Source organism: Salvelinus namaycush, chromosome 8, assembly GCF_016432855.1.
Source record: "Salvelinus namaycush isolate Seneca chromosome 8, SaNama_1.0, whole genome shotgun sequence".
Taxonomy (NCBI): Eukaryota; Metazoa; Chordata; class Actinopteri; order Salmoniformes; family Salmonidae; genus Salvelinus; species Salvelinus namaycush.
In genome coordinates, this window is record NC_052314.1 from 54,570,765 (window position 1) to 54,594,020 (window position 23,256).

The 23,256-nt window shown below is 41.5% G+C and overlaps 1 protein-coding gene across 1 annotated transcript; it reads left to right on the forward strand.

The window, feature by feature from the left end:
* Nucleotides 1-2,684: 2,684 nt before the first annotated feature.
* LOC120052192 (neuromedin-K receptor-like) lies at nucleotides 2,685-21,879 on the forward strand. Its single transcript, XM_038999026.1, has 5 exons — nucleotides 2,685-3,049; nucleotides 13,695-13,883; nucleotides 16,484-16,634; nucleotides 21,113-21,309; nucleotides 21,564-21,879. The coding sequence occupies exons 1-5, from the start codon at nucleotides 2,685-2,687 to the stop codon at nucleotides 21,877-21,879; spliced, it is 1,218 nt and encodes a 405-aa protein (XP_038854954.1).
* Nucleotides 21,880-23,256: the final 1,377 nt, after the last annotated feature.

The window sequence follows — 23,256 nt, forward strand, 5'->3', positions numbered from 1 at the left end:
AAATTAGAACAGGTCATGGTAGAAATAGTTTTAGTTACTTAGCACTTTGGTCCTGGAATTCTCTCCTGAACATTTTAAAATGTGATGATCTAGTTTCGTTGGTGGAGTTTAAACACTTGATCGATGTATATATCATAGAAGAGTGTAATTGTTTTTAGGCTAGCTGTTTTTAGTCAAGATGTTTGTGTTTAATGTAATATGTAATTGTTGTACTGTATGTGTGTTTATAGTTTTGTTTAATGTTGTGTTAGTGTATGCAAGTCGTTTTGTCTGAAACGTTGTTCCCCCTGCTGCTATTGGACCAGGTCTCTCTTGGAGATATTATCTCAATGAGAAAAAACCTGTATAAATAAAAGGTCAAATAAAAATGTCTCAAAGCTTAAAAATCCTCCTTCAACCAATCTCCTCCCCTTCATCTACACTGATTGAAGTGAGTTTAACAGGTGACATCAATAATGGATCATAGCTTTCACCTGGATTCACCTGGTCAGTCTGTCATGGAAAGAGCAGGTGTTCCTAATGTTTTGTACACTCATTGTATGCCATTTAGCAAACATCCCAATCAACATACATTTATTAACATCCCATTGGTGAGAGACTAATCTCTACACCTCTCCTACACAGTTCTAGAAATGAGGCAGGTCAAAGGCTATGGTAACAACCTCTTACCAGCCATCCAATTCCAACTCCATTTTCTCCCAAGGCTAGCTATCGTTCTCCCATGATAGACCACGCCACTTATACCAGGTGGACTGAAAGAGCCGATTGACAGAGTAGTTTCACACAATGACCGTTCAAACAGAATCAGACTCATCTCCCCTGCGGTCGCAATCTGTAGAATGACAGACATTAAGATTAGTTGAGGAGTAGATTAAGCTATTATAAACAGAGCAGAGCCTTATGGTTAAGTTTGCATTGTATTATGCGTTGGAAAAAGAGGGCAAGAGAGGATAGATAGACATTGAGCATCCTAATAGTTGTATATGTATTGCCTTTTTAGGCCTTTTGTGTAAAGTATAGGAATGTGTGAGAGATTTGAACTGTTCCATCTTTCCATTTCAGAGAATGGAATGTAATAGAATACTATACAATAGAATAGCTTCCATTTTTCTGTTGGGCCGGTGTGTGTGTGCACGCAAGTCACCCCACTCTATTCCCACACCACCAGAAGATGGCCCTTTCAGCTCCCCATAAGTAATCCAGCTAGGAAGGAGCACAGACAGTTATATAACTCATTAAAAAGGGGCACATCAGGTGTAATCCTGCCTAATTGCCAGGGGAACCCATCAGGTGTAATCCTGCATAATTGCTAGGGGAACCCACCAGGAGAAGGGGAGAGAGAAGCCTAATTGGCAGGACTCCCTCTGCAGTGAACACCTGTGGTCGGGAACATTAATGTCTTAACGTCGGTGTGGCGTCATCTTTTCTACTTTTTCTACTGAGCATGTGGATCAGTGGATAAAAGGCACTTTCCCACCTGCCCCTGTGCGTGTCCCAAATAGCACCCTATTCCATAGTGCACCACTATTGACCAGCGCACCCAAAGCGATTCACTATAATGGGAATGGGGTGCCGTTTGGGATGAAGCCCCTCTGTCCTTTCCACGCTGCTTAGGTGACACAAATGAGGACGCTTGGTGGTTTGGATGCTGTTGAATATCGAGGGGGGCTGTGTAGCGTTCAGATAATGTGACTTTTATTATGAGATAGAAGGTAATAAGTCACAACTCAAAAGCTGAAGCTTCAAAAATACATATTGGTTTGGTACTTCGAAAGTTCATCCCGAAAAGGTTGACATAGGCCTATTGGGAACTGCACTCATTTTGGTGGTAAGGCCTTGGTAGATCCATCTATTGAAAATCAAGCTTGGGAATTAAGAGTTATTTAGGGTAAAAACAACACATTTCGGAGATACTAGACACATTTATCAAATATGACCGTTTAATAAACTTAGTCAATAAACTTATATTTTCAATACTTGCAGTGACAAAGGCCCTTTGATCACGGAGATGTACCATGAGTGAAATTAACGACTCAGTCAATGGAGGCAACAGATGCGGCAGGCCTTTAATCAGTGCCTGATGCGTGCATGTCGTTCATCGTGATTATGTAAGGCATTTATAAGTGACTCGCCATCAAACTCCATGCTTGCCATATGTTTGTCTCGTTTGTATGAAAGCGTAGCTGAACGGTCTACAGTTCAAGTGAATGACAGGTTGCTATTAGAAAGCGGAGTGGAGTGTGACGTGAGGGAATTTAATGGAACACCTGATTGATTCCCTACGCACAGCGCACGACTCAGCGCAGTCCATCCCTTTGGATCCTACTGCTGCGCAGATCTCTAGGATACGTTCACTTATGCGTAGCGAAAACAAAGGATCATCTCTGTTTCCAAAGAACTGTTCGAAAATAATCGGTAGTCTATTTAAGTAGTACTCTATCATGTAGAGCAGAAGTTCCGCGCTCTTCAAGTGTCAATTATTTATTGGAGTTGTCACGACTGTCTCCCAAACGCGTTGGCCCTGTATTGACGGGAACAACAATATAAATGAAGAGGGACTTAAACGTGACCGTATTGAGCAGAGCACTTGCGCGTTTTGGTGCGCTGCGAAGGTGTGTGCCAAATCAACTGCTGCCACCTCCAGGCATTGAATCCAAGTAAATATCGTCAGGGTGACTAGAGGAATGGCTGCGGCAAACGGATCAAACACAACTAGGACCTTTACAAATCAGTTTGTACAACCGCCTTGGCGCATCGTGCTATGGTCGGTCGCGTACAGCCTTGTGCTCGCCGTGGCAGTTTTTGGGAACCTGATAGTGATTTGGATCGTATTGGCGCACAAGAGGATGCGGACCGTGACAAACTACTTTTTACTCAACTTGGCTTTCTCTGACGCCTCAATGGCCGCGTTCAACACGTTGATTAATTTCATATATGCTGCTCACGGCAATTGGTACTTTGGAGAATCCTACTGCAAGTTCCACAACTTTTTCCCAGTCACAGCAGTGTTTTCAAGCATCTATTCAATGAGCGCAATAGCAGTCGACAGGTGAGCTCTGGAGACATCAACTTCAATTTCATACATTTGGTGAATTGATTTGTATTGGCCTATATTAAATGTGACAATTTTATTATTTGTTTAACGCTACTCCGGTTTCATGTATAATAGCCTAATGTAATGATTCAATAACCAAACCCCTTAAATCAAATGAGAAAAAGGGAGGCCTAATTGTATGACAAGACACCCGATGTTGCTCAGATGCCACCATTTTCATACATCATAATAGCCTGTTATGCATGCTATGTATGGATACAGGTTCACACACACAAACACATGTGGGAAACCAACCCTCTCCTTACATTCTGTCAAAATGAGAATGAACTGAATGAAGCTTTAAATCCACTAATCTAGTCAATAAAGAACCTGTGACACAAATTGCATCCCAAATGGCACCCCTTTCCCTATATATTGCACTACTTTTGAGCCCTATGCGTGCTGGGCAAAGGTACTGCACTATAAAGGGAATAGGGTTCAATTTGGTATGCATTCAACATTAGAAAAAACTTGAGGTTCTTGAGGATTTGATCAAGCATTTCATTACTCAGTTGGTGTATAAAAAGAGCCGGAGTACTTCTAATGAGCTCCACTGTGCAGCCAACCTATCATTGTGGAGGTACGTGCTGATTAAATAATTAAATTGGAGTACCTGCAGTGAAATAATGGCTTTAAGTGCCAAGAGTGCTTATATGAAAGCTAAACTCACACCAACACACATGCACACACACTGGATTTACCCTGCTGTGCTTCTTCTCGGGGCAAAACATCACAGGGCCTCATTTATCAGAGGTGCATGTGGACAAAAAAGATTAAATCTTGCGTGTGCCAGTTTTCCTATAAAAGTTCGTATTTATCCATTTTGAACTTGACAGGAAAGTGTGTGGAGTTGAAGTCGGAATTTTACAAACACTTAGGTTGGAGTCATTACAACTCCTTTTTTAACCACTCCACAAATTTCTTGTTAACAAACTATAGTTTTGGCAAGTCGGTTAGGACATCTACTTTGTGCATGACACAAGTAATTTTTCCAACAATTGTTTAGACAGATTATTTCACTTACCATTCACTGTATCACAATTCCAGTGGGTCAGAAGTTTACACACACTAAATTGACTGTGCTTTTAAACAGCTTGGAAAATACCAGAAAATGATGTCATCGCTGTAGAAGCTTCTGATAGGCTAATTGACATAATTTGAGTCAATTGGAGGTGTACCTGTGGATGCATTTCAAGGCCTACCTTCAAACTCTGTGCCTCTTTGCTTGACATCGTAGGAAAATATTTAAAAAATCAGCCAAGACCTCAGAAAATAAAATGTAGACCTCCACAAGTCTGGTTCATCATTGGGAGTAATTTCCAAACGCCTGAAGGTACCACGTTCATCTGTACAAACAATAATACGCAAGTATAAACACCATGGGCCCACGTAGCCGTCATACCGCTCAGGAAGGAGACGCGTTCTGTCTCCTAGAGATGAACGTACTTTGGTGCGAAAAGTGCAAATCAATCCCAGAACAACAGCAAAGGACCTTGTGAAGATGCTGGAGGAAACAGGTACAAAAGTATCTATATCCACAGTAAAAACAAGTCCTATATCGACATAACCTGAAAGGCCGCTCAGCAAGGAAGAAGCCACTGCTCCAAAACCGACATAAAAAAACCAGACTACGGTTTGCAACTGCACATGGAGACCAAGATCGTGCTTTTTGGCGAAATATCCTCATGTCTGATGAAACAAAAATAGAACTGTTTGGCTATAATGACCATCATTATGTTTGGAGGAAAAAGGGGGAGGCTTGCAACCCGAAGAACACCATCCCAACCAAGAAGCACGGGGGTGGCAGCATCATGTTGTGGGGGTGCTTTGCTGCAGGAGGGACTGGTGCACAACACAAAACAGATGGCATCATAAGACAGGAAAATTATGTGGATATACTGAAGCAACATCTCAAGACATCAGTCAGGAAGTTAAAGCTTGGTCGCAAATGGGTCTTCCAAATGGACAATGACCCCAAGCATACTTCCAAAGTTGTGGCAAAATGGCTTAACAACAAAGTCAAGATATTGGAGTGGCCATCACAAATCCCTGACCTCAATCCCATAGAAAATGTATGGGCAGAACTGAAAAACCGTGTGCAAGCAAGGAGGCCTACAAACCTGACTCAGTTACACCAGCTCTGTCAGGAGGAATGGGCCAAAATTCACCCAACTTACTGTGGGAAGCTTGTGGAAGGTTACCTGAAACGTTTGACCCAAGTTAAACAATTTAAAGGCAATACTAACGAATACTAATTGAGTGTATGTAAGCTTCTGACCCACTGGGAATGTGATGAAAGAAATAAAACCTGAAATAAATCATTCTCTCTACTACTATTCTGACATTTCACATTATTAAAATAAAATGGTGATCCTAACTGACCTAAGACAAGGAATTTTTACTTGGATTAAATGTCAGGAATAGTGAAACCGAGTTTAAATGTATTCGGCTAAGGTGTATGTAAATTTCCGACTTCAACTGTATCTCCATGCATATCTAAGACCATGCATACTCAGAACTTCTAGTGGTTGATCAACTATATTGCAAGCAAATATTGATACTTTGAGGAAAATTGAGGTGTTTGATGCACAGGAATTATAATAATGGTAGGCTAAAACGTATGCCTAAAATGACTAAAACGTATGCCTATATAAAACAGATCCATTTGCCATTTGGAAGAAGATTACATAGCAGCATCTCACCTAATAGCCTGTATTTACTTCAATTATATAGGCCTAAATCATAATCATATAGCAAGGCATGTCTCTACTTTTCTGACATAACTAGTTTATTCCCTCTATACAACAAATAGAAGGCTACCATTTATCCGTCGCTCATTTAATAGCCAACCATGCTCAAAAGTAAATAGACCGGTAGCCTATGACAGTAACGTTAGGCTGCAATATTGCTGTGCGATAGGAGCGCAACATATACTATTTAATCTCAGAGCCTAGACCAAGGCAGGAGATAGAAACACAATCATGTATTGACAAACAAAATATTGAAAAACAATTTGTCTTTTGCATAGAAGCGCGGGCTATAGGCAGCATGTACTTTTAAATTGTTCAATCGACAATCTTGCAGAATGTGCAGCCAGTGTTTGGCAACTGCTATAGGCGGCCTAGGCATGCATTTTTTGTTTTAAAAAAAGTCACCGCTAAAGCTTAAAACATTCTGCCCACACCTCAACAGAAACATCTGAGGATTTCAGAAAATGTATCATGTGTTGGATAGATGTCTGAAGAGGTTACAGGAGACGGAAATGCAAAGTGTCCCACTTTTCAGAATTCAGTCAAATAACGGTAGCCTGCTAATAATTTGGCGCAGTGCATTATTTATGACAGTTTTTTATAACCTTAACATCAAAACAGAAATAAATGAGGCCCCAGGTGTCTGGAGGTCAACTCTATACCTTTACAAGTTGTGTTGCACAGTAGGACTGCAGTCCAACATCTCTTTTCATCTGACTTTGAAGTTAGTCAAAGGAGTTAATCCGCACCTGCATGGGCATGACCACGACCTGACCACTTATAGGCCTACTGTGGGCCTTTGATACACAGAATCAAAGACAGAGCACCCACACACACACAGCACAGGTATACTCTCTCACACACACACACACACACACACACAGGTAAACTCTCATGCACGCACATACACACACACACATAGGGACAAGCAGACAGACGGAAAGGTAAGGTCTGAGGATGAAACCTGACAGTCTAGCAGTAAATTCTGGGGAAATGGATTCTTTGTATGCTGGAAACCAAATAAACAGCACTGTTGGATCCAATTAAAGATAGACTGGGAAGAGTCAAAGAGTCAATCAAACAGAACTGGCTCCACATGGGGCATCCTTTGTTTTGAGTACCTGAGCAATCTGAAATTGGGCACAGACACACACACACACACCTTACTATCCTAATGGTGGCCGCTCCAGAGAAGATTGGTCTTTTATTTACTGTTTGATTTGACATCGTAGTATTTCAACCTGGTCTCTGGCTTTTGTCAAGAAGAGCTTGTTTAACTCACATTCGGAAAATGGAGGCCTCAATGTTTGACAACACTTAGAACTCTCCAGTGAGACAGAAACAATACTCGCATCTCATCCTCTTTTTTGTCGCTTTTATATTTGATCAAACACAGCCACCGCCAAATATTTTTGTAAATGAGACCTTTAAAGAATGCAGTTGTACAACAAGACATTTCCCACTTGGCACAGATGTCAATTCAACGTCTATTCCACATTGGTTCAACGTAATTTCATTGAAATTATGTGGAAATTACATTGATTCAACCAGTGTGTGCCCAGTGGGTCCTGCATACTAAATTGTATGCATTAACTGTAGTTATGTTGTACGCTCTATTCAAACATTTGTTAAAGTCTAACCTCTAAAGCAAGCAGTGTATGGAGGAACAAAATACCAAATCAACCATGATCTTTGAACTTTGACCTAATATCCTTTCACCGGAGACGGAAGAGGAAGCGAGACATATCACTGGGTCCTTATACAGTCACTGAACTAAGTAGACCAGACCCAGCTTCGGTCGTATTGGTGTCTATGGGAAACACACACAGTTAAGTAAACTGTGACAATGTTTTTCAATGGTAAACGGCCTGAGTAAGACATCTTCATTTATCCACCATCTTTGCTTTCACCCCCTGACTGACCTCTTGACCTCTTGAATGGTTATAGAGACTGTTTTAGAGACTGATGGACAGGGTCTGGTAGTGCTCCAGTCCTCCCTGTCAGAATAAGCAACAGAGGACTTCGAAAGTACATCAAGTCCTGTAGAAATGGCTCTATGGTTATTGTGTGTAACCTAATTTATGTTTCTCTAACACCGCGTGTCATATCTTACCATTCTGATAGATTGGAGGAAAAAAGTGGTTGTAACGTTAATCATTTGGTTGTTATTCCATTGGTTACCTCACGGCAGATGCCCCAGGAGCAGAGTGGCCCATACTCATTGAATATGGCACATTTAAATCCTAGAGCAAACACTAGTAAAACCTTTCTCGTGAATTACCTCATTACTGAGCGCAAAGTTGATTGCATTTTTCTCACTGAAACATGGCTGTCTTCAGACTGTAGTGCCGCTCTTATTGAAGCCTCGCCCCAGAAAAGGGGAAAAGGTGGGGGGGGGGGTTCAGCCTCCATTTTTTACTAATGCTCTCAGCTGTAAGGGCATTTCATTTGACGACTTTGGGTCTTTTGACCATCCTGCTATACTGTTTAAATGTCAGCCACCAGTGCTGGCTATAACCCTGTCTAGGCCACCAAAGTACTGCCTCGCATTATTTTTTTACTGATGTCTCTGAAGAATTGTCTGTTGTCCTTGAGAACTATGATAAAATGATTGTGTTGGGCGATTTTTCATATTCATGTTGGCAAAGAGACTGACTCCAAGGCCATTGAATTGATTAATCTTTTGAGCTCTACGTACTTTAGCCAACATGTTACTGGGCCCACCCATAACTGTGGCCTTACTCTGGGCCTGATTATTACAGAGTGGCTTTCTATTGACAAATCCTCTATTGTTTATGTTGCTTTATCTGATCACCATTGGTGTATTTTTTTAAATGTTTTTGTTGCCCATAGCGCAGGGTAATACTGAACACATTAGAAAAAATGCTATCATACCTCTGAAGTTTGAGTGTATGAACAATACACCATCCCCTATTCTGCCTTCCTCTTGGGATGATTTACAGTCGAAGTCGGAAGTTTACATACACCTTAGCCAAAGACATTTAAACTCAGTTTTTCACAATTCCTGACATTTAATCGTAGTAAAAATTCCCTGTCTTAGGTCAGTTAGGAACACCACTTTATTTTAAGAATGTGAAATGTCAGAATAATAGTAGAGAGATTGATTTATTTCAGCTTTCATTTCTTTCATCACATTCCCAGTGGGTCAGAAGTTTACATACACTCAATTAGTATTTGGTAGCATTGCCTTTAAATTGTTTAACTTGGGTCAAATGTTTCGGGTAGCCTTCCACAAGCTTCCCATAATAAGTTGCGTGAATTTTGGCCCATTCCTCCTGACAGAGCTGGTGTAACTGAGTTAGGTGTGTAGGCACACGCTTTTTCAGTTCTGCCCACACATTTTCTATAGGATTGAGGTCAGGAGTTTGTGATGGCCACTCCAATACCTTGACTTTGTTGTCCTTAAGCCATTTTGCCACAACTTTGGAAGTATGCTTGGGGTCATTGTCCATTTGGAAGACCCATTTGTGACCAAACTTTAACTTCCTGACTGATGTCTTGAGATGTTGCTTCAATATATCCACATAATTTTCCTGCCTCATGATGCTATCTGTTTTGTGAAGTGCACCAGTCCCTCCTGCAGCAAAGCACCCCCACAACATGATGCTGCCACAATCGTGCTTCACGATTGAGATGGTGTTCTTCAGCTTGCAAGCCTCCCCCTTTTTCCTCCAAACATAACGATGGTCATTATGGCCAAACAGTTCTTTGTTTCACCAGACGAGAGGACATTTCTCCAAAAAGTTGCAAACCGTAGTCTGGCTTTTTTTATTGTGGTTTTGGAGCAGTGGCTTCTTCCTTGCTGAGCGGCCTTTCAGGTTATGTCGATATAGGACTTGTTTTACTGTGGATATAGATACTTTTGTACCTGCTTCCTCCAGCATCTTCACAAGGTCCTTTGCTGTTGTTCTGGGATTGATTTGCACTTTTCGCACCAAAGTACGTTCATCTCTAGGAGACAGAACGCGTCTCCTTCCTGAGCTGTATGACAGCTGCGTGGTCCCATGGTGTTAATACTTGCATACTATTGTTTGTACAAATGAATGTGGTACCTTCAGGCGTTTGGAAATTGCTCCCAAGGATGAACCAGACTTTTTCTGAGGTCTTGGCTGATTTCTTTTGATTTCCCCATGATGTCCAGCAAAGAGACTCTGAGTTTGAAGGTAGGCCTTGAAATGCATCCACAGGCACACCTCCAATTGACTCAAATGATGTCAATTTGCCTAGCAGAAGCTTCTAAAGCCATGACATAATTTTCTGGAATTGTCCAAGCTGTTTAAAGGCACAGTGAACTTAGTGTATGTAAACTTCTGACCCACTGGAATTGTGATACAGTGATTTATAAGTGAAAAAATCTGTCTGTAAACAATGGTTGGAAAAATGACTTGTGTCATGCACAAAGTAGATGTCCTAACCGACTTGCCAAAACTATAGTTTGTTAATTAACAAGAAATTTGTGGAGTGGTTGAAAAACGAGTTTTATTGACTTCAACCTAAGTGTTTGTAAAATTCTGACTTCAACTGTAGTTGATAACTTGAATAGCAAATTAAGGCCAATCATTGATGCCATAGCTCCAGCAAGGTTGAAAAAGGCCACATCAAACGGAGTGAGGAAACTTTCAAATTTAAGATAAATTGCAGAAAGGCAGAGCGGAAGTCGAGACAGTCAAAGTTGCAGGTCCATTATTCTGAGAGAGCAACTTGGCATATATAACAAGGCAATTTGAAATGCCAGACAAGCTCATTTCTCTAACCTGAACACCAATTATCAGAATAATTTGAGAGTGCTATTCTTGACAATTGATGGGCTGATAAATCCTACCCCCGCAAAACTATATGAACTTTCCTCCACATCTAACTGTGATGAGTTTGTGGCATATTTCAGAGATAAGATAACATAACATTGGGCTGGGTATCAGTCAAGCAAGACCTGATGAGAAGTGTGATGATATGTGCCCTAGCCTACCACGCAAAGGCACTATGGAGTTAATTTCCCTGGTTGACACAGACATGCTCAGGAAAGTGATATCACAACTTAAGCCTTCTACCTGCCTTATCGATCCTATACCCACCACATTCTTCAAAACCGTCTTTAATTACATATCTGAAGTACAAGCTATTGATAATCACTCACTCCACTTTCCCCACTGCACTAAAAACTGCTATGGTGAAACCCTTCTGAAGAAAAGTAATCTAGATTCTTCAGCTCTTAGCAATTTCCAGCCAATCTCCAACCTTCCATTATTGAGCAAAATAGTTTTTTTATTAAACAGCAAAAAAAAAATCTAATCTGGTTTTCTTGCCCACCACAGCACAGGACAGCCTAAGATAAAGTGACAAATGATCTGAGAGCCAACACTGACGCTGAACAGCTCTCTGTCCTTGGGTGTGGGTTGGTCTCTCCGGTCCAGTTCTAAATTGGTTTAGGACCTCTTTAACCGGTCAAGAGTTTTTTGTCAACCTTAGTGAACATAACTCAGAGAAAATACATATCCCATGTGGCGTTCCACAAGGTTCGATTTTCGGTTCAGTACTGTTCAGTTTATATGTTGCCCCTTGGCACCGTCATCAGAAAGCACAACATTGATTTTCACTGCTACGCAGACGATACACAGCTTTACACATCTGTGTCACCAGAGCATTTTAGCTCTGCAGATAAATTATTAGACTGTATTAGTGATTTAAATACTTGGATGGTTCACAACTTCCTCCAGCTAAATCAAGATAAGACCGAGGTACTTATTATTGGAGCCAAAGCACACAGAATCTGTCCGCATATTTTAAATAACGGTCAAATAAGATAAAACACCAGGTAAAAACGTAGGTGTCATTTTAGATTCTGAACTAAATTTCGAATCACACATTAGAAATGTGACCAAATAGCTTTTTACCACCTGAGGAACATTGCCAAGGTACGGACGTTTCTCTCTTAGGCTGATACAGCGACACTCATCCATGCTTTTATTAAAAGCAGGCTTGACTACTGTAATGCTCTCCTGTCTGGTTTACCAAAGAAATTGGCCAACTGCAAAACATACAGAACGCTGCAGCATGGCCAGATGGAGAGCACACATTACACTGGTTTAAAAGTCTCTGCACTGGCTGCCTGTGAGTTTAAGAATTAATTTTAAAATTATTCTATTGGTTTCTAAATCAATCCACAATTGTGCACCCCAATACATATCAGACATGCTTTTGAGTTATGTACCCAGTAGGTCTCTCAGGTCCTTTGGCATTGACCTTTAAACTATCCCAATGCCCAGGACAAAGAGGCATGGAGAGGCAGCCTTTAGTTACTATGCCCCCAGCCTCTGGAATAGCCTGCCAAAGAACCTGAGGGGGGCTGAAACTGTGAACATACAGTACCAAAGTTTGGACACACCTACTCATTCAGGGGTTTTTCTTTATTTTTACTATTTTCTACATTGTATAATAACAGTGAATACATCAAAACTATGAAATAACACATATGAAATCATGTACTAACCAAAAAAGATTCTTCAAAGTAGCCACTCTTTGCCTTGATGACAGCTTTGCACACTCTTGGCATTCTCTCCAGCTTCACCTGGAGTGCTTTTCCAACAGTCTTGAAGGAGTTCCCACATATGCTGAGCACTTGTTGGCTGCTTTTCCTTCACTCTGCGGTCCAACTCATCCCAAACCATCTCAATTGGGTTGAGGTCGGGTGATTGTGGAGGCCAGGTCATCTGATGCAGCACTCCATCACTTTCCTTCTTGGTCAAATAGCCCTTACACAGCCTGGAGGTGTGTTGGGTCATTGTCCTGTTGAAAAACAAATTTGGACTCATCAGACCAAAGGACAGATTTCCACCGGTCTAATGTCCATTGCTTGTGTTTCTTACCCCAAGCAAGTCTCTCCTTCTTATTGATGTCCTTTAGTAGTGGTTTACTTGCAGCAATTCGACCATGAAGGTCTGATTCACGCAGTCTCCTCTGAACAGTTGATGTTTGAGGCTGGTAACTAATGAACGTATCCTCTGCAGCAGAGGTAATTCTCGGTCTTCCTTTCCTGTGGCGGTCCTCATGAGAGCCAGTTTCAACATAGCGCTTGATGGTTTTTGCGACTGCACTTGGCTGAAACTTTAAAAGTTCTTTCAATTTTCCGGCTTGACTGACCTTCATGTCTTAAACTAATGATGGACTGTTGTTTCTCTTTGCTTATTTGAGCTGTTCTTGCCATAATATGGACTTGGTATTTTACCAAGTAGAGCTATCTTCTGTATACCAACCCTACCTTGTCACAACACAACTGATTGGCTCAAACGCATTAAGGAAAGAAATTCCACAAATATACTTTAAACAAGGTACACCTGTTAATTGAAATGTGTTCCAGGTGACTACCTCATGAAGCTGGTTGAGAGAATGCTAAGAGTATGCAAAGCTGTCATCAAAGCAAAGGGTGGCTACTTTGAAGAATCTCAACCATAAAATATATATATATATATATATATATATACTCTATTTTGGTTTGTACATGATTCCATATGTGTTATTTCATAGTTTTGATGTCTTCACTATTATTCTACAATGTAAAAAAAATAAGAAAAAAATAGAAAAACTCTGGAATGAGTAGGTGTGTCCAAACTTCTGACTGGTACTGTATTTAAAATATATCTAAAAACACACCTTTTTAGCTTTGGGTGCTTTTAGGGTGCTTTTTTAGTCTTTCAGTTTAGTAAATATTTCTGTTTTTATTTTCATCGTTTTTTTATTAATGTTTTTTCCTGTGAAGCGCATTGCGTCACATACATGTCTGAAATGTGCTATATAAATAAAGCTTGCTTTGATTTCATCTGACATCTTTGCAGGTACATGGCCATCATCCACCCGCTGAAACCCCGGCTGTCGGCCACAGCCACCAAGGTGGTGATCTTGTGTATCTGGGCGCTGGCCGTGGTGCTGGCCTTCCCCCTCTGCTTCTACTCCACCATCCGCATCCTGCCCCGCCGGACAATCTGCTACGTGGCTTGGCCCCGGTCATCAGACGACTCCTTCATGTGAGTGAGACACTCCGGGTGCATCTCAATAGTCTAAAGTGGCTTCCTTGACTCACCTCCTCTTGTTCCTCTTCGCTGATCTGAAAACAGTTTTGGGTTGATTGGTAATGAAACTGTATAAGGTGAACTTGCTGCTGGTGGTTTGGGTGTGGGCTAACGTGGTGTTGCATTGGTAAGAACACTGGGAGCTGGAGGTACATTTCAAACAGGCTAATTCCCGGTGTATTCATATACTAAAGAATGTTGCTAGGATAAGGAATGGTTTTCTCTAGGAATCAACAATTAAATCACTTTATTTATCAATGTAAGGCAGGGCTCTTTCCCTAATTCCTGGAGAGCTACCGTCCCGTAGATTTTCACTCCAACCCTAATCTAGCGAACCTGATTCTAATAATTAGCTGGTTGATAAACTGAATCAGGTTAGTTACAACTGGGGTTGGATTGAAAACCTACAGGAGGGTAGGTCTCCAGGAACAGGTTTGGAGAGCCCTGATGTAAGGCAAATAACTTGGCCAATTATACAGGCACTAGTCCAAAGCACATACATCCAAATATACTCAAAACTCAACAGTATCCACAATATGAAAAAGGATCTAAGTAACATAATCAATATCTACAAACAAACCTACTTAGGCAATGCAGTTACTTAGATACCAACAAATAATATGATCAATAACGGCGCATAGACAATCATATAAAATGTGCTCAAATCAAATGTACACGATAAAGGAGCACAAACATATACTGAATAAAAATGCAAACGCAGCATGTAAAGTGTTGGTCCAATGTTTCATGAGCTGAAATAAAAGTTCACAAATGTTCCATTTGCACAAAAAGTTTATTTCTCAAAACAAATGTACATCCCTGTTTGTGAGCATTTCTCCTTTGCCAAGATAATCCATCCACCTGACAGGTGTGGCATATCAAGAAGCTGATTAAACAGGATGATCATTACACAGGTGCACCTTGTGCTGGGGGCAATAAAAGGTTACTCTAAAATGTGTAGTTTTGTCACAGAACACAATGCCACAGATGTCTCAAGTTGAGGGAGCACGCAATTGGCATGCTGACTGCAATGTCCACCAGAGCTGTTGCCAGATAATTAAATGTTAATTTCTCATAAGCCACCTCCAACATTGTTTTAGAGAATTTGGCAGTACGTCCCACAGGCCTCACAACCGCAGACCATGTGCAACCATACCAGTCCAGGACCTCCACATCCTGCTTCTTCACCTACGGGATTGTCTGAGACCAGCCACCTGGACAGCTGATGAAACTGTGAGTTTACACAACTGAAGAATTTCTGTATAAACTGTGAGAAACCGTCTCAGGGAAACTCATCTGCGTGCTCGTCGTCCTCATCAGGGTCTTGACTTGACTGCGACGTCCTAACCGACTTCAGTGGGCAAATGCTCACCTTCGATGGCCACTGGCACGCTGGAGAAGTGTGCTCTTCACGCATTAATCAGTTCTCAACTGCAGATGGAAGACAGTGTGTATGGCATGTCGGAGAGCAGTTTGCTGATGTCAATGATGTGAACAGAGTGCCCCATGGTGACGGTGTGGTTATGGTATGGGCAGGCATAAGCTACGGATAAAAGACAATTGCATTTTGTCGATGGCAATTTGAATGCACATAGATCCTGAAGGCCATTGTCGTGCCATTCCTCCTCTGCCATCACCTCATGTTTCAGCAGGATAATGCATGGCCCCATGTCCCAATGATGTGTACACAATTCTTTGAAGCTGAAAATGTCCCAGTTCTTCCATGGCCTGCATACTCACCAGACATGCCACCCATTGAGCATGTTTGGGATGCTCTGGATTGACGTGCACGAGCGTGTTCCAGTTCCCACCAATATCCAGCAACTTCTCACAGTCATTGAAAAGGAGTGGGACAACATTCCACAGGCCACAATCAACAGCCTGATCAACTCTATGTGAAGGAGATGTGTCGCGCTGCATGAGGCAAATGGTGGTCACACCAGATACTGGTTGGTTTTCTGATCCACGGCACTACCTTTTTTTCAAGATATCTGTGACCACAGTTGCATATCTGTATTTCCAGTCATGTGAAATCCATAGACTAGGGCCTAATGAATTTATTTCAATAGTTTCCTTATATGATCTGTAAGTCAATAAAATCGTATAAATTGTTGCATTTATATTTTTGTTCAGTGTGCTTTGAATAAACGCGTCCTTGAATAATTGTTTGTATCAACTGGAATTAACTGAAAGTGTGTCAGGTTGCCACATTGATTGCATACAGGTTCATATAAGGTGGTGAGTGTCCCGCTTCTGGAGAACTGGGTGGTGATTGGGTAATTGGAATGTCAGTCCGTATGAGTAGGGGAATTTCATACACACAGGATATCTAGCTAGCCTAGATAGATAGATAGATAGATAGATAGATAGATAGATAGATAGATAGATAACAAGTGCAGACTAGTTAACGATGAGAGCAAACTAGACTAATGAATATAAATGTGAATTAGATTAAATATAATTTGCAGAATTACTATGTTTTCCATTACATTCACAGGAATGCTCTGCTTTTCCTTCCCGACAGCTATCTATTCTTCTATTCATCTGGTATACAGGTATCATATCATTGTGACGGTGCTGGTGTATGTGCTGCCCCTAGTGGTGATGGGTATCACCTACACCATTGTGGGCGTGACACTGTGGGGAGGAGAGATCCCGGGGGAAGCATCAGATAACTACCACAGCCAGCTCACAGCCAAGAGGAAGGTAACGCAAAAATACAACTCCATTATACACATAACGTCCTTTGGTAAAGCATGTGTATTCCATTTGTAAACCAATGTGTCAACCATTAATTGAATGCAGTAGATTCAGCCATTCATTTTAACTGGCATAGTCACGAGACGTCCCAATTGTCTTAGTTTCATTCACTCCAGTTCATTTGGTGTGAGAAGTAGAATACTGTAGGCCTTTTAAAAATGCGGATGGGAAAATAATTTCTGCAAACAATAATAATAATAAACTGAATATGCGCTTCTGGTGGATTTGAGGGTTTTTCCGTGTTTGACCCAATACATTGTCATTACAATAATTGACGTAGCTATACCATTGAAATGAATAACTGACACTGTACATGGCACAATGATCTCTCTGTATTCCCCACTGGATTTGGCTACCCATCAGGTAATCCAGCATTATGCAGGCAAACAACAGAGATTGGTCTCCTCTTTAGAGATGACAATGCATTCTATTAACTGGACACAGTGTATCTCATCATTGATCTTCGATTGGAGTCCAGGCTCCGTATGTATCAAGCGTCTCAGGGTAGGAGCGCTGATCTAGGATCAGGTTCCCCCTGTCCATGTTATCTCATTCATCGTGATCTAAAAAGCAAAACTGGTCATAAATCAGCACTTCTATTCGGGAGATGCTTGATATATATGGCCCCTGGTCCCCACAGTTATCCATAAGGATTCAGGTAATGTGAACCCGTATGACTAACATCTATTAGGCCAGATGTGGGTTTAACAGATGTGGGTCAGATTATAGAAAGGCAACGGCCAATCCGACAGGTCTAGATATGGGAATTATTGGGATTATTCCAGGACACCCTGTGAGTTAACCCAGACTGTATTTCAGGGTTGTTATTGTTTTATTCATGAGGATTACACTCAGATTACGGGGGATCAGCACACCTGGTTCTTTGTTTTGGACAGATAGCCGAGGCCATGAAACCGTAATCATTTACAGTGATTTATCCAGTGATGTAGCCTGTTATCCTGCCTGACATTTGACCTCGGCATCAGCACGTTTGGTGTTGTTACTTGCTCTTACCTTATTTCAGAACTGGTTCTCTTTTTGATTTTTTGATTTTTTGTTGTGAAATGCACCTCATATAAATTTGATTTAGTTTGAGCAACGCAATGATGGAGGGTTAGTTAACCTTGCACTTGTACACAGTTCCAATTCCTCAGCGGGTTTGAATGGGCCACAAATACAGACTAGAAGTCATTTAGGATAAAAGCGTCTGCTAAATGACAGTATAATTTTTTTATTGGATTAGCCAATAAAGTCCCTGCCAAACTCTTTTTACCGTAGCTAGACGAGGGCTGAGAGAGGTTCATTAGGCTGATTGTCACCCATTGTCAAACCGTCAGGTCCTACTCGGTGGTTAGTTTAAAAGTAATTGTTAATGAGGTCACTGATCTGTTCCCAGCCGGCTCAATTTACCCATGCTGTGACATCTTCAGCAGACCACCAGTGCTCTCGCGTCAACTACCTGTGACCTGCTGTGTCATGCGTCATGGACACCCATGGACATCCTGCTTTATGTAGCTCCGAAGAGGATTCTACCAGACACCGTTTGCTCGTCATTAGACTCAGTGTCCCAGACACGCTGTACATACCAAAGAGATGACACGTCTTCATAAGCTTTATGCCACATTATTAATCATCCAGAAGATGCAGGTGGAGCTAGTTGATCCTTGATTATAAGATCCTAATTGTTATTGTTCATAAACAAGGTAACTGACAGCTTGATTGATCACTTGATTATCATTTTCTTGTTGGAGGTTAATGACTGAAGTTTGACCTGCGTTTCAATGTGATGCCTTGTCAAAGCTGTGAAACCACTTTAAAAAAGCTAAAGAATGTAAATGCTGATTTCATAACCCGAAGAGTGCTTTGGAATGTTTTCATACATGAAAACATTAACTATGAACCCTTCTAAAGAGCACCTTCAAATTCATTCACTTAGCCTAACTTGTTTAACCCAAACAGCTGTCGTCTAATGGTTTTTGCCTTTTTTGGAGTTGTGTTCATGTTTGCACCAACAGACAATCACGACCAAATCATTCATCGTCAGATGCCCTTGTTGTTCTCTACATGACTATCCTTAGTCTGTGATGAAGGCCTAACACCAGCTGTGAGTCTTCTCCACCAAAGTGAGATTGACTTCAGAGCTCCTACATCAAGGCTATTCAATTCCGACCTTAAGAGGCTGAAGTATACAGCTAGTAGTAGTTAAAAGGATAGTTCGGCCAAATAACAAAATGACATATTAGTTTCCTTACCCTGTAAGCAGTCTATGCACAAGGTAAAAGAGCAATCCATGCTTTGGTTTTGTTTACATGGCCACTATCTCCAAATGCAAACTTATTTTGCATTCTTGGCCCATAACCAATGCAAGTCAATATTCCTGATGTTGGCATAAACATGACCATGCCCAGAGACATACTGTAGTTAAATCTAAGTCTTTAGGATGTCTATATCTGTGGGATGTTATATCGGTATATAAAGCCTTTTCCACCATTTTAGTGCTTCGCATGCAACGCCACTGTACATTAGTTTCCCAGACACAGATTAAGCCTAGTGCTGGACTAAAAGGTATGCTCAATGGAGAATCTCAAAGGTTTAGCGAATGTAGGTTAAATCTAAAGAGTAAAGTGACAGAATAGAATCTATATGAAAGGCTTTGGGGAGTTTCTTTGAGCTCAGACTCTTTGACTGACAGACTGACCATTCATTGGAGATCACAATCACTAATGCTCTATGGCTGGCAGCCATCTTGTCACATGACATTATGAGCATAGTTCAGTTGATTAGACTATGGCTGAGTTTCAAACTCATAAAATACACACCCTCGTCCACTTACCCTCGCCTTATGACCTTGGGGGAATCCCCGTCACCATCTTTGACATCGGTCCAAACGATTAGTTCGCAACGTAAGCCCCTCAGCCCTCGTTTTTGACCGAGTTTGCGAGTGTACAATTATGTTCACTTCAGGGCCATAATTCAATTCGCGATGATTGTACATCCGCTAAGAAAAGTCAGCCGAAACTTAAAACCTCAACGTCAATATGGATGGGTCAACATTCAAGTGTAAGTAAAAACGAATGTATAAAGGTTAGAAATTGTGCTACTAATACACATGACGGCACAAACACGTCTCGTAAAAGTAATGATGTTTTTGTTTGGTTAGCTTTTGGAAATTGTAGACATAAAACATTCTCCTTCTGCAGATGTTCCAGCTAGGCAGGCTAACGTTAGTTAGCTAATTAATTGGCTAGCTATCATACGGTAGGCGTATATTCATTATATAGTTAATCAAAGTAGACATGCAATCATAATTGACTGTAGCGTATATAATGCAACCACAGGCTGAAAACATAATCGTCGCGGGATGAATGAGTGACGAATTTCCGGGCAAGGGCGGTCCATTAAAAAATCATTCCTTCCTCCCTCGCCCCTTGTCCTGCAAGTGTATAGTCGTCAGACGTTATCAAAAGTGTCCACTTAATTTGAGGGCTGAGGGGATAGGGTGTGTCTTTTAAGTGTTCGGGATGCAGCCTATATCATGAGATGATCTACCGTACCTGCTATAGTGATGACACAGTAGTGACACAATAGTGAATACATGGACAAAGATCTTCCTCGCTAACAAGACGGACAAAGTGCAGTTTGCATTGTTCAGGCGTGTCTGAGCTTTGATTTTCGTGTAGTCTAGTTTAAAGAGACAAAAGTCCAATTCTATCAGATTAATTTTGTCAGAACTCCTCCATAAGGCAACAAAGTACAAACTTTTTGAGAACGCCGATCTGATTTCAAGTTTCGAAATGCTCTTTGAGGATTTTAAATGACACAATCAGTTCTTGGAATTCACAGGATCTTTGAAGTGAGTTGCTTCCTTCGTGATGGCTCTAGATTGTCAGGTTATGGAATACACCTAATTCTATTGTGGCTCTACCATCTCAAATGTATCACACCGTTGGACCATCAATGGTAGTCCTGACCATTTATGTGTTAATGAAGCAATTCTATTTTGAGGTTGTGTGAATGGCTCTTTTGAAAGGGGTTGTCATGATGAAAAAATGATATCCTAAATTGCTGTGGCTTCTAGGACGGAATGAAAACGCCAACCTGATGATGAATCAATCATGGTGCCCACACTTGTGAGAATCTATTGAGCATCACACATTCTGTCCATCTCAGAATCAGGCACTCTGTGAAACCTAACATGAAGTGGCTGACCAAATGTTGATTTTTGATCGACATCTTGTCTCAGAGCTACACAGAATAAAGACAATGTACTTTCTTTTTCCTCTTTCGCTCTCTCTCACTCCTATTTTCTTATTCTCTCCTCTTTCTCTCATTGCTTTCTCCCCCTCCCTCTCTTCCACCCTGTGTCCCCCATCCCTGTCGCTCTATTCCTCCCATCCTCCCACTATCCCCTTCCCAACCCCCAGGTGGTGAAGATGATGATCATTGTGGTGGTGACCTTCGCCCTCTGCTGGCTGCCGTACCACGTCTACTTCATCGTGACGGGCCTCAACAAGGCTCTGATGAGGTGGAAGTCCATCCAGCAGGTCTACCTGTCAGTGATGTGGCTGGCCATGAGCTCCACCATGTACAACCCCATCATCTACTGCTGCCTCAACAGCAGGTAGGATCCAGCACCTGGGTACTGTTAAGAAGGCACCAAAGCATACGATGAAGATAAGCCGTACCCATAACTCATTTATATTTTCTGGTTAAAAAAGTTGTTTTCTTTGTTCCTAGGTAATCCCTGGCTAGATGGATAAGACTAGATGAGAAAGCTACCAGTGTACCTTCTTTAGAATTCATAAGCCACCTCTCAAATGTTAAATATCTAACAATAAACTCATCTGTCTGGTTTGGGTTGTGGTTTGGATACAGGTTCCGGGCGGGCTTCAAGCGGGCGTTCTGTTGGTGCCCGTTCGTCCGGGTATCCAGCTATGACGAGCTGGAGTTGCGCGACAACACCACCCGCCACCGATCCGGCCACCAGGGCAGCATGTGCACCCTCTCCCGCGTGAACACTGGGACCAACAGCACCAACAATCGCCAACACAGCATCAAAAAGGCAGTCTCCAGCTGCCATGGCAATGCCAGTGTTAACGGAGATAACAACGGTAACCATGGCAACCAACCGGAGGTAGCCAAGTCCAACCTTTACAGTGACCCCGATGTGGCCGACGATCGGTTCTCCTGAGATGTTTATGATGACCACGACCACCTTCTAGAATGTTCACGAGTGGTTTGGAAAGTCGTTGTCAACATTTCGCCTTCCGAACTTCCCTCAAACATTTATTTCAAGTATTTCATGCGAGTTTGTTGCAAACGTGGTTGTTCTGTATAAAGTATTTTCTGCTGGCTTGATGCAGTGAGATTCCTTCGATTTTATTTGTATTTTGCTTAGCTTTCGAAAGCATTTTGTTTCTGCCTTTTCTCATTTCCAAACCCCCCTCACGACACTGACTGGACATCTGGTAGGCTGCTGTTTCGACGGGCAGATTCGTGACATCTGGACTAAGCAATGAAGGCAGAGCTTACCAGTAGTTTACCAGTGTGGGCATGAATCTATTACTCAGGCAGGCTCCCCTTGAAAGATTGTTAGGAGGGGTTGGTGGTTGGGCATATATATATATATATATATATAACACATAATAATGAAAAGGGAAGGTTGTTGCACACAGATTGTTTATTAATGTGTCTTTCTGTACCATAATCATACATCCTTTATCAGCTTGTCATCAGTTCTGCAGACTGATACCACACAGATTGAAATAGCTGTGGACTGTATGTCCTGAAATTATATTATTTTTAGAGAGAGAGGCACCTGGGGCAAGATAGATTATTCAGTGTTTCACTTTCAGCCTGCAATTTCCTGAGGATAAATGAGAATGATAGGATGTTCCATTTTGTTATTGAAATTCCTCTCATAAGCTGCTTTTATCGTTATAGGAATTGTACAGTGCCATTTCTTTTTTTAAATGTATGAGATATCTGTCTTATGTAAGCAGAGGATTGGTTTTTGCTTTTGTGATATACCGTGGTGTATACTTACTGTGGTTAAGGCAATTTTTAGCACTTTAATCATTGAGGGATAAACGCAGACAAACACATGCACACACTCAGACATGCACAGACATACACATGCACACACCATCAACATGAAAGTATTTCACGGAGACGTACTGTGCACTGTGTACTAAAACTAATCATCATGGGAAATAGTGCAGTATTAAAACACAATCTGAGAGCTTTTTTTGATAAAAAACCCACCCATTCATCTCTTTGATTCCATGAAGACCTTTAATCCAGAGCTCAGGGCTCTTACATAAACATGCCAGTACTCACTCTCCCTCTCTCTGATAAGCGTCTCATCACCTTATCACACACATTCGCACACACACACACACACACGCATGCATGCACACACGTGCGGTCGCATGCACACACACTCACACGGACGAGCGCACACACACCCACGCGCGGGTGCACATACACACACACTAATCCCAGTGAACGGATACTGCAGTTATTTATTGTGTAGTGGGATTATCACTGTAATGTGAATTGGCAATAT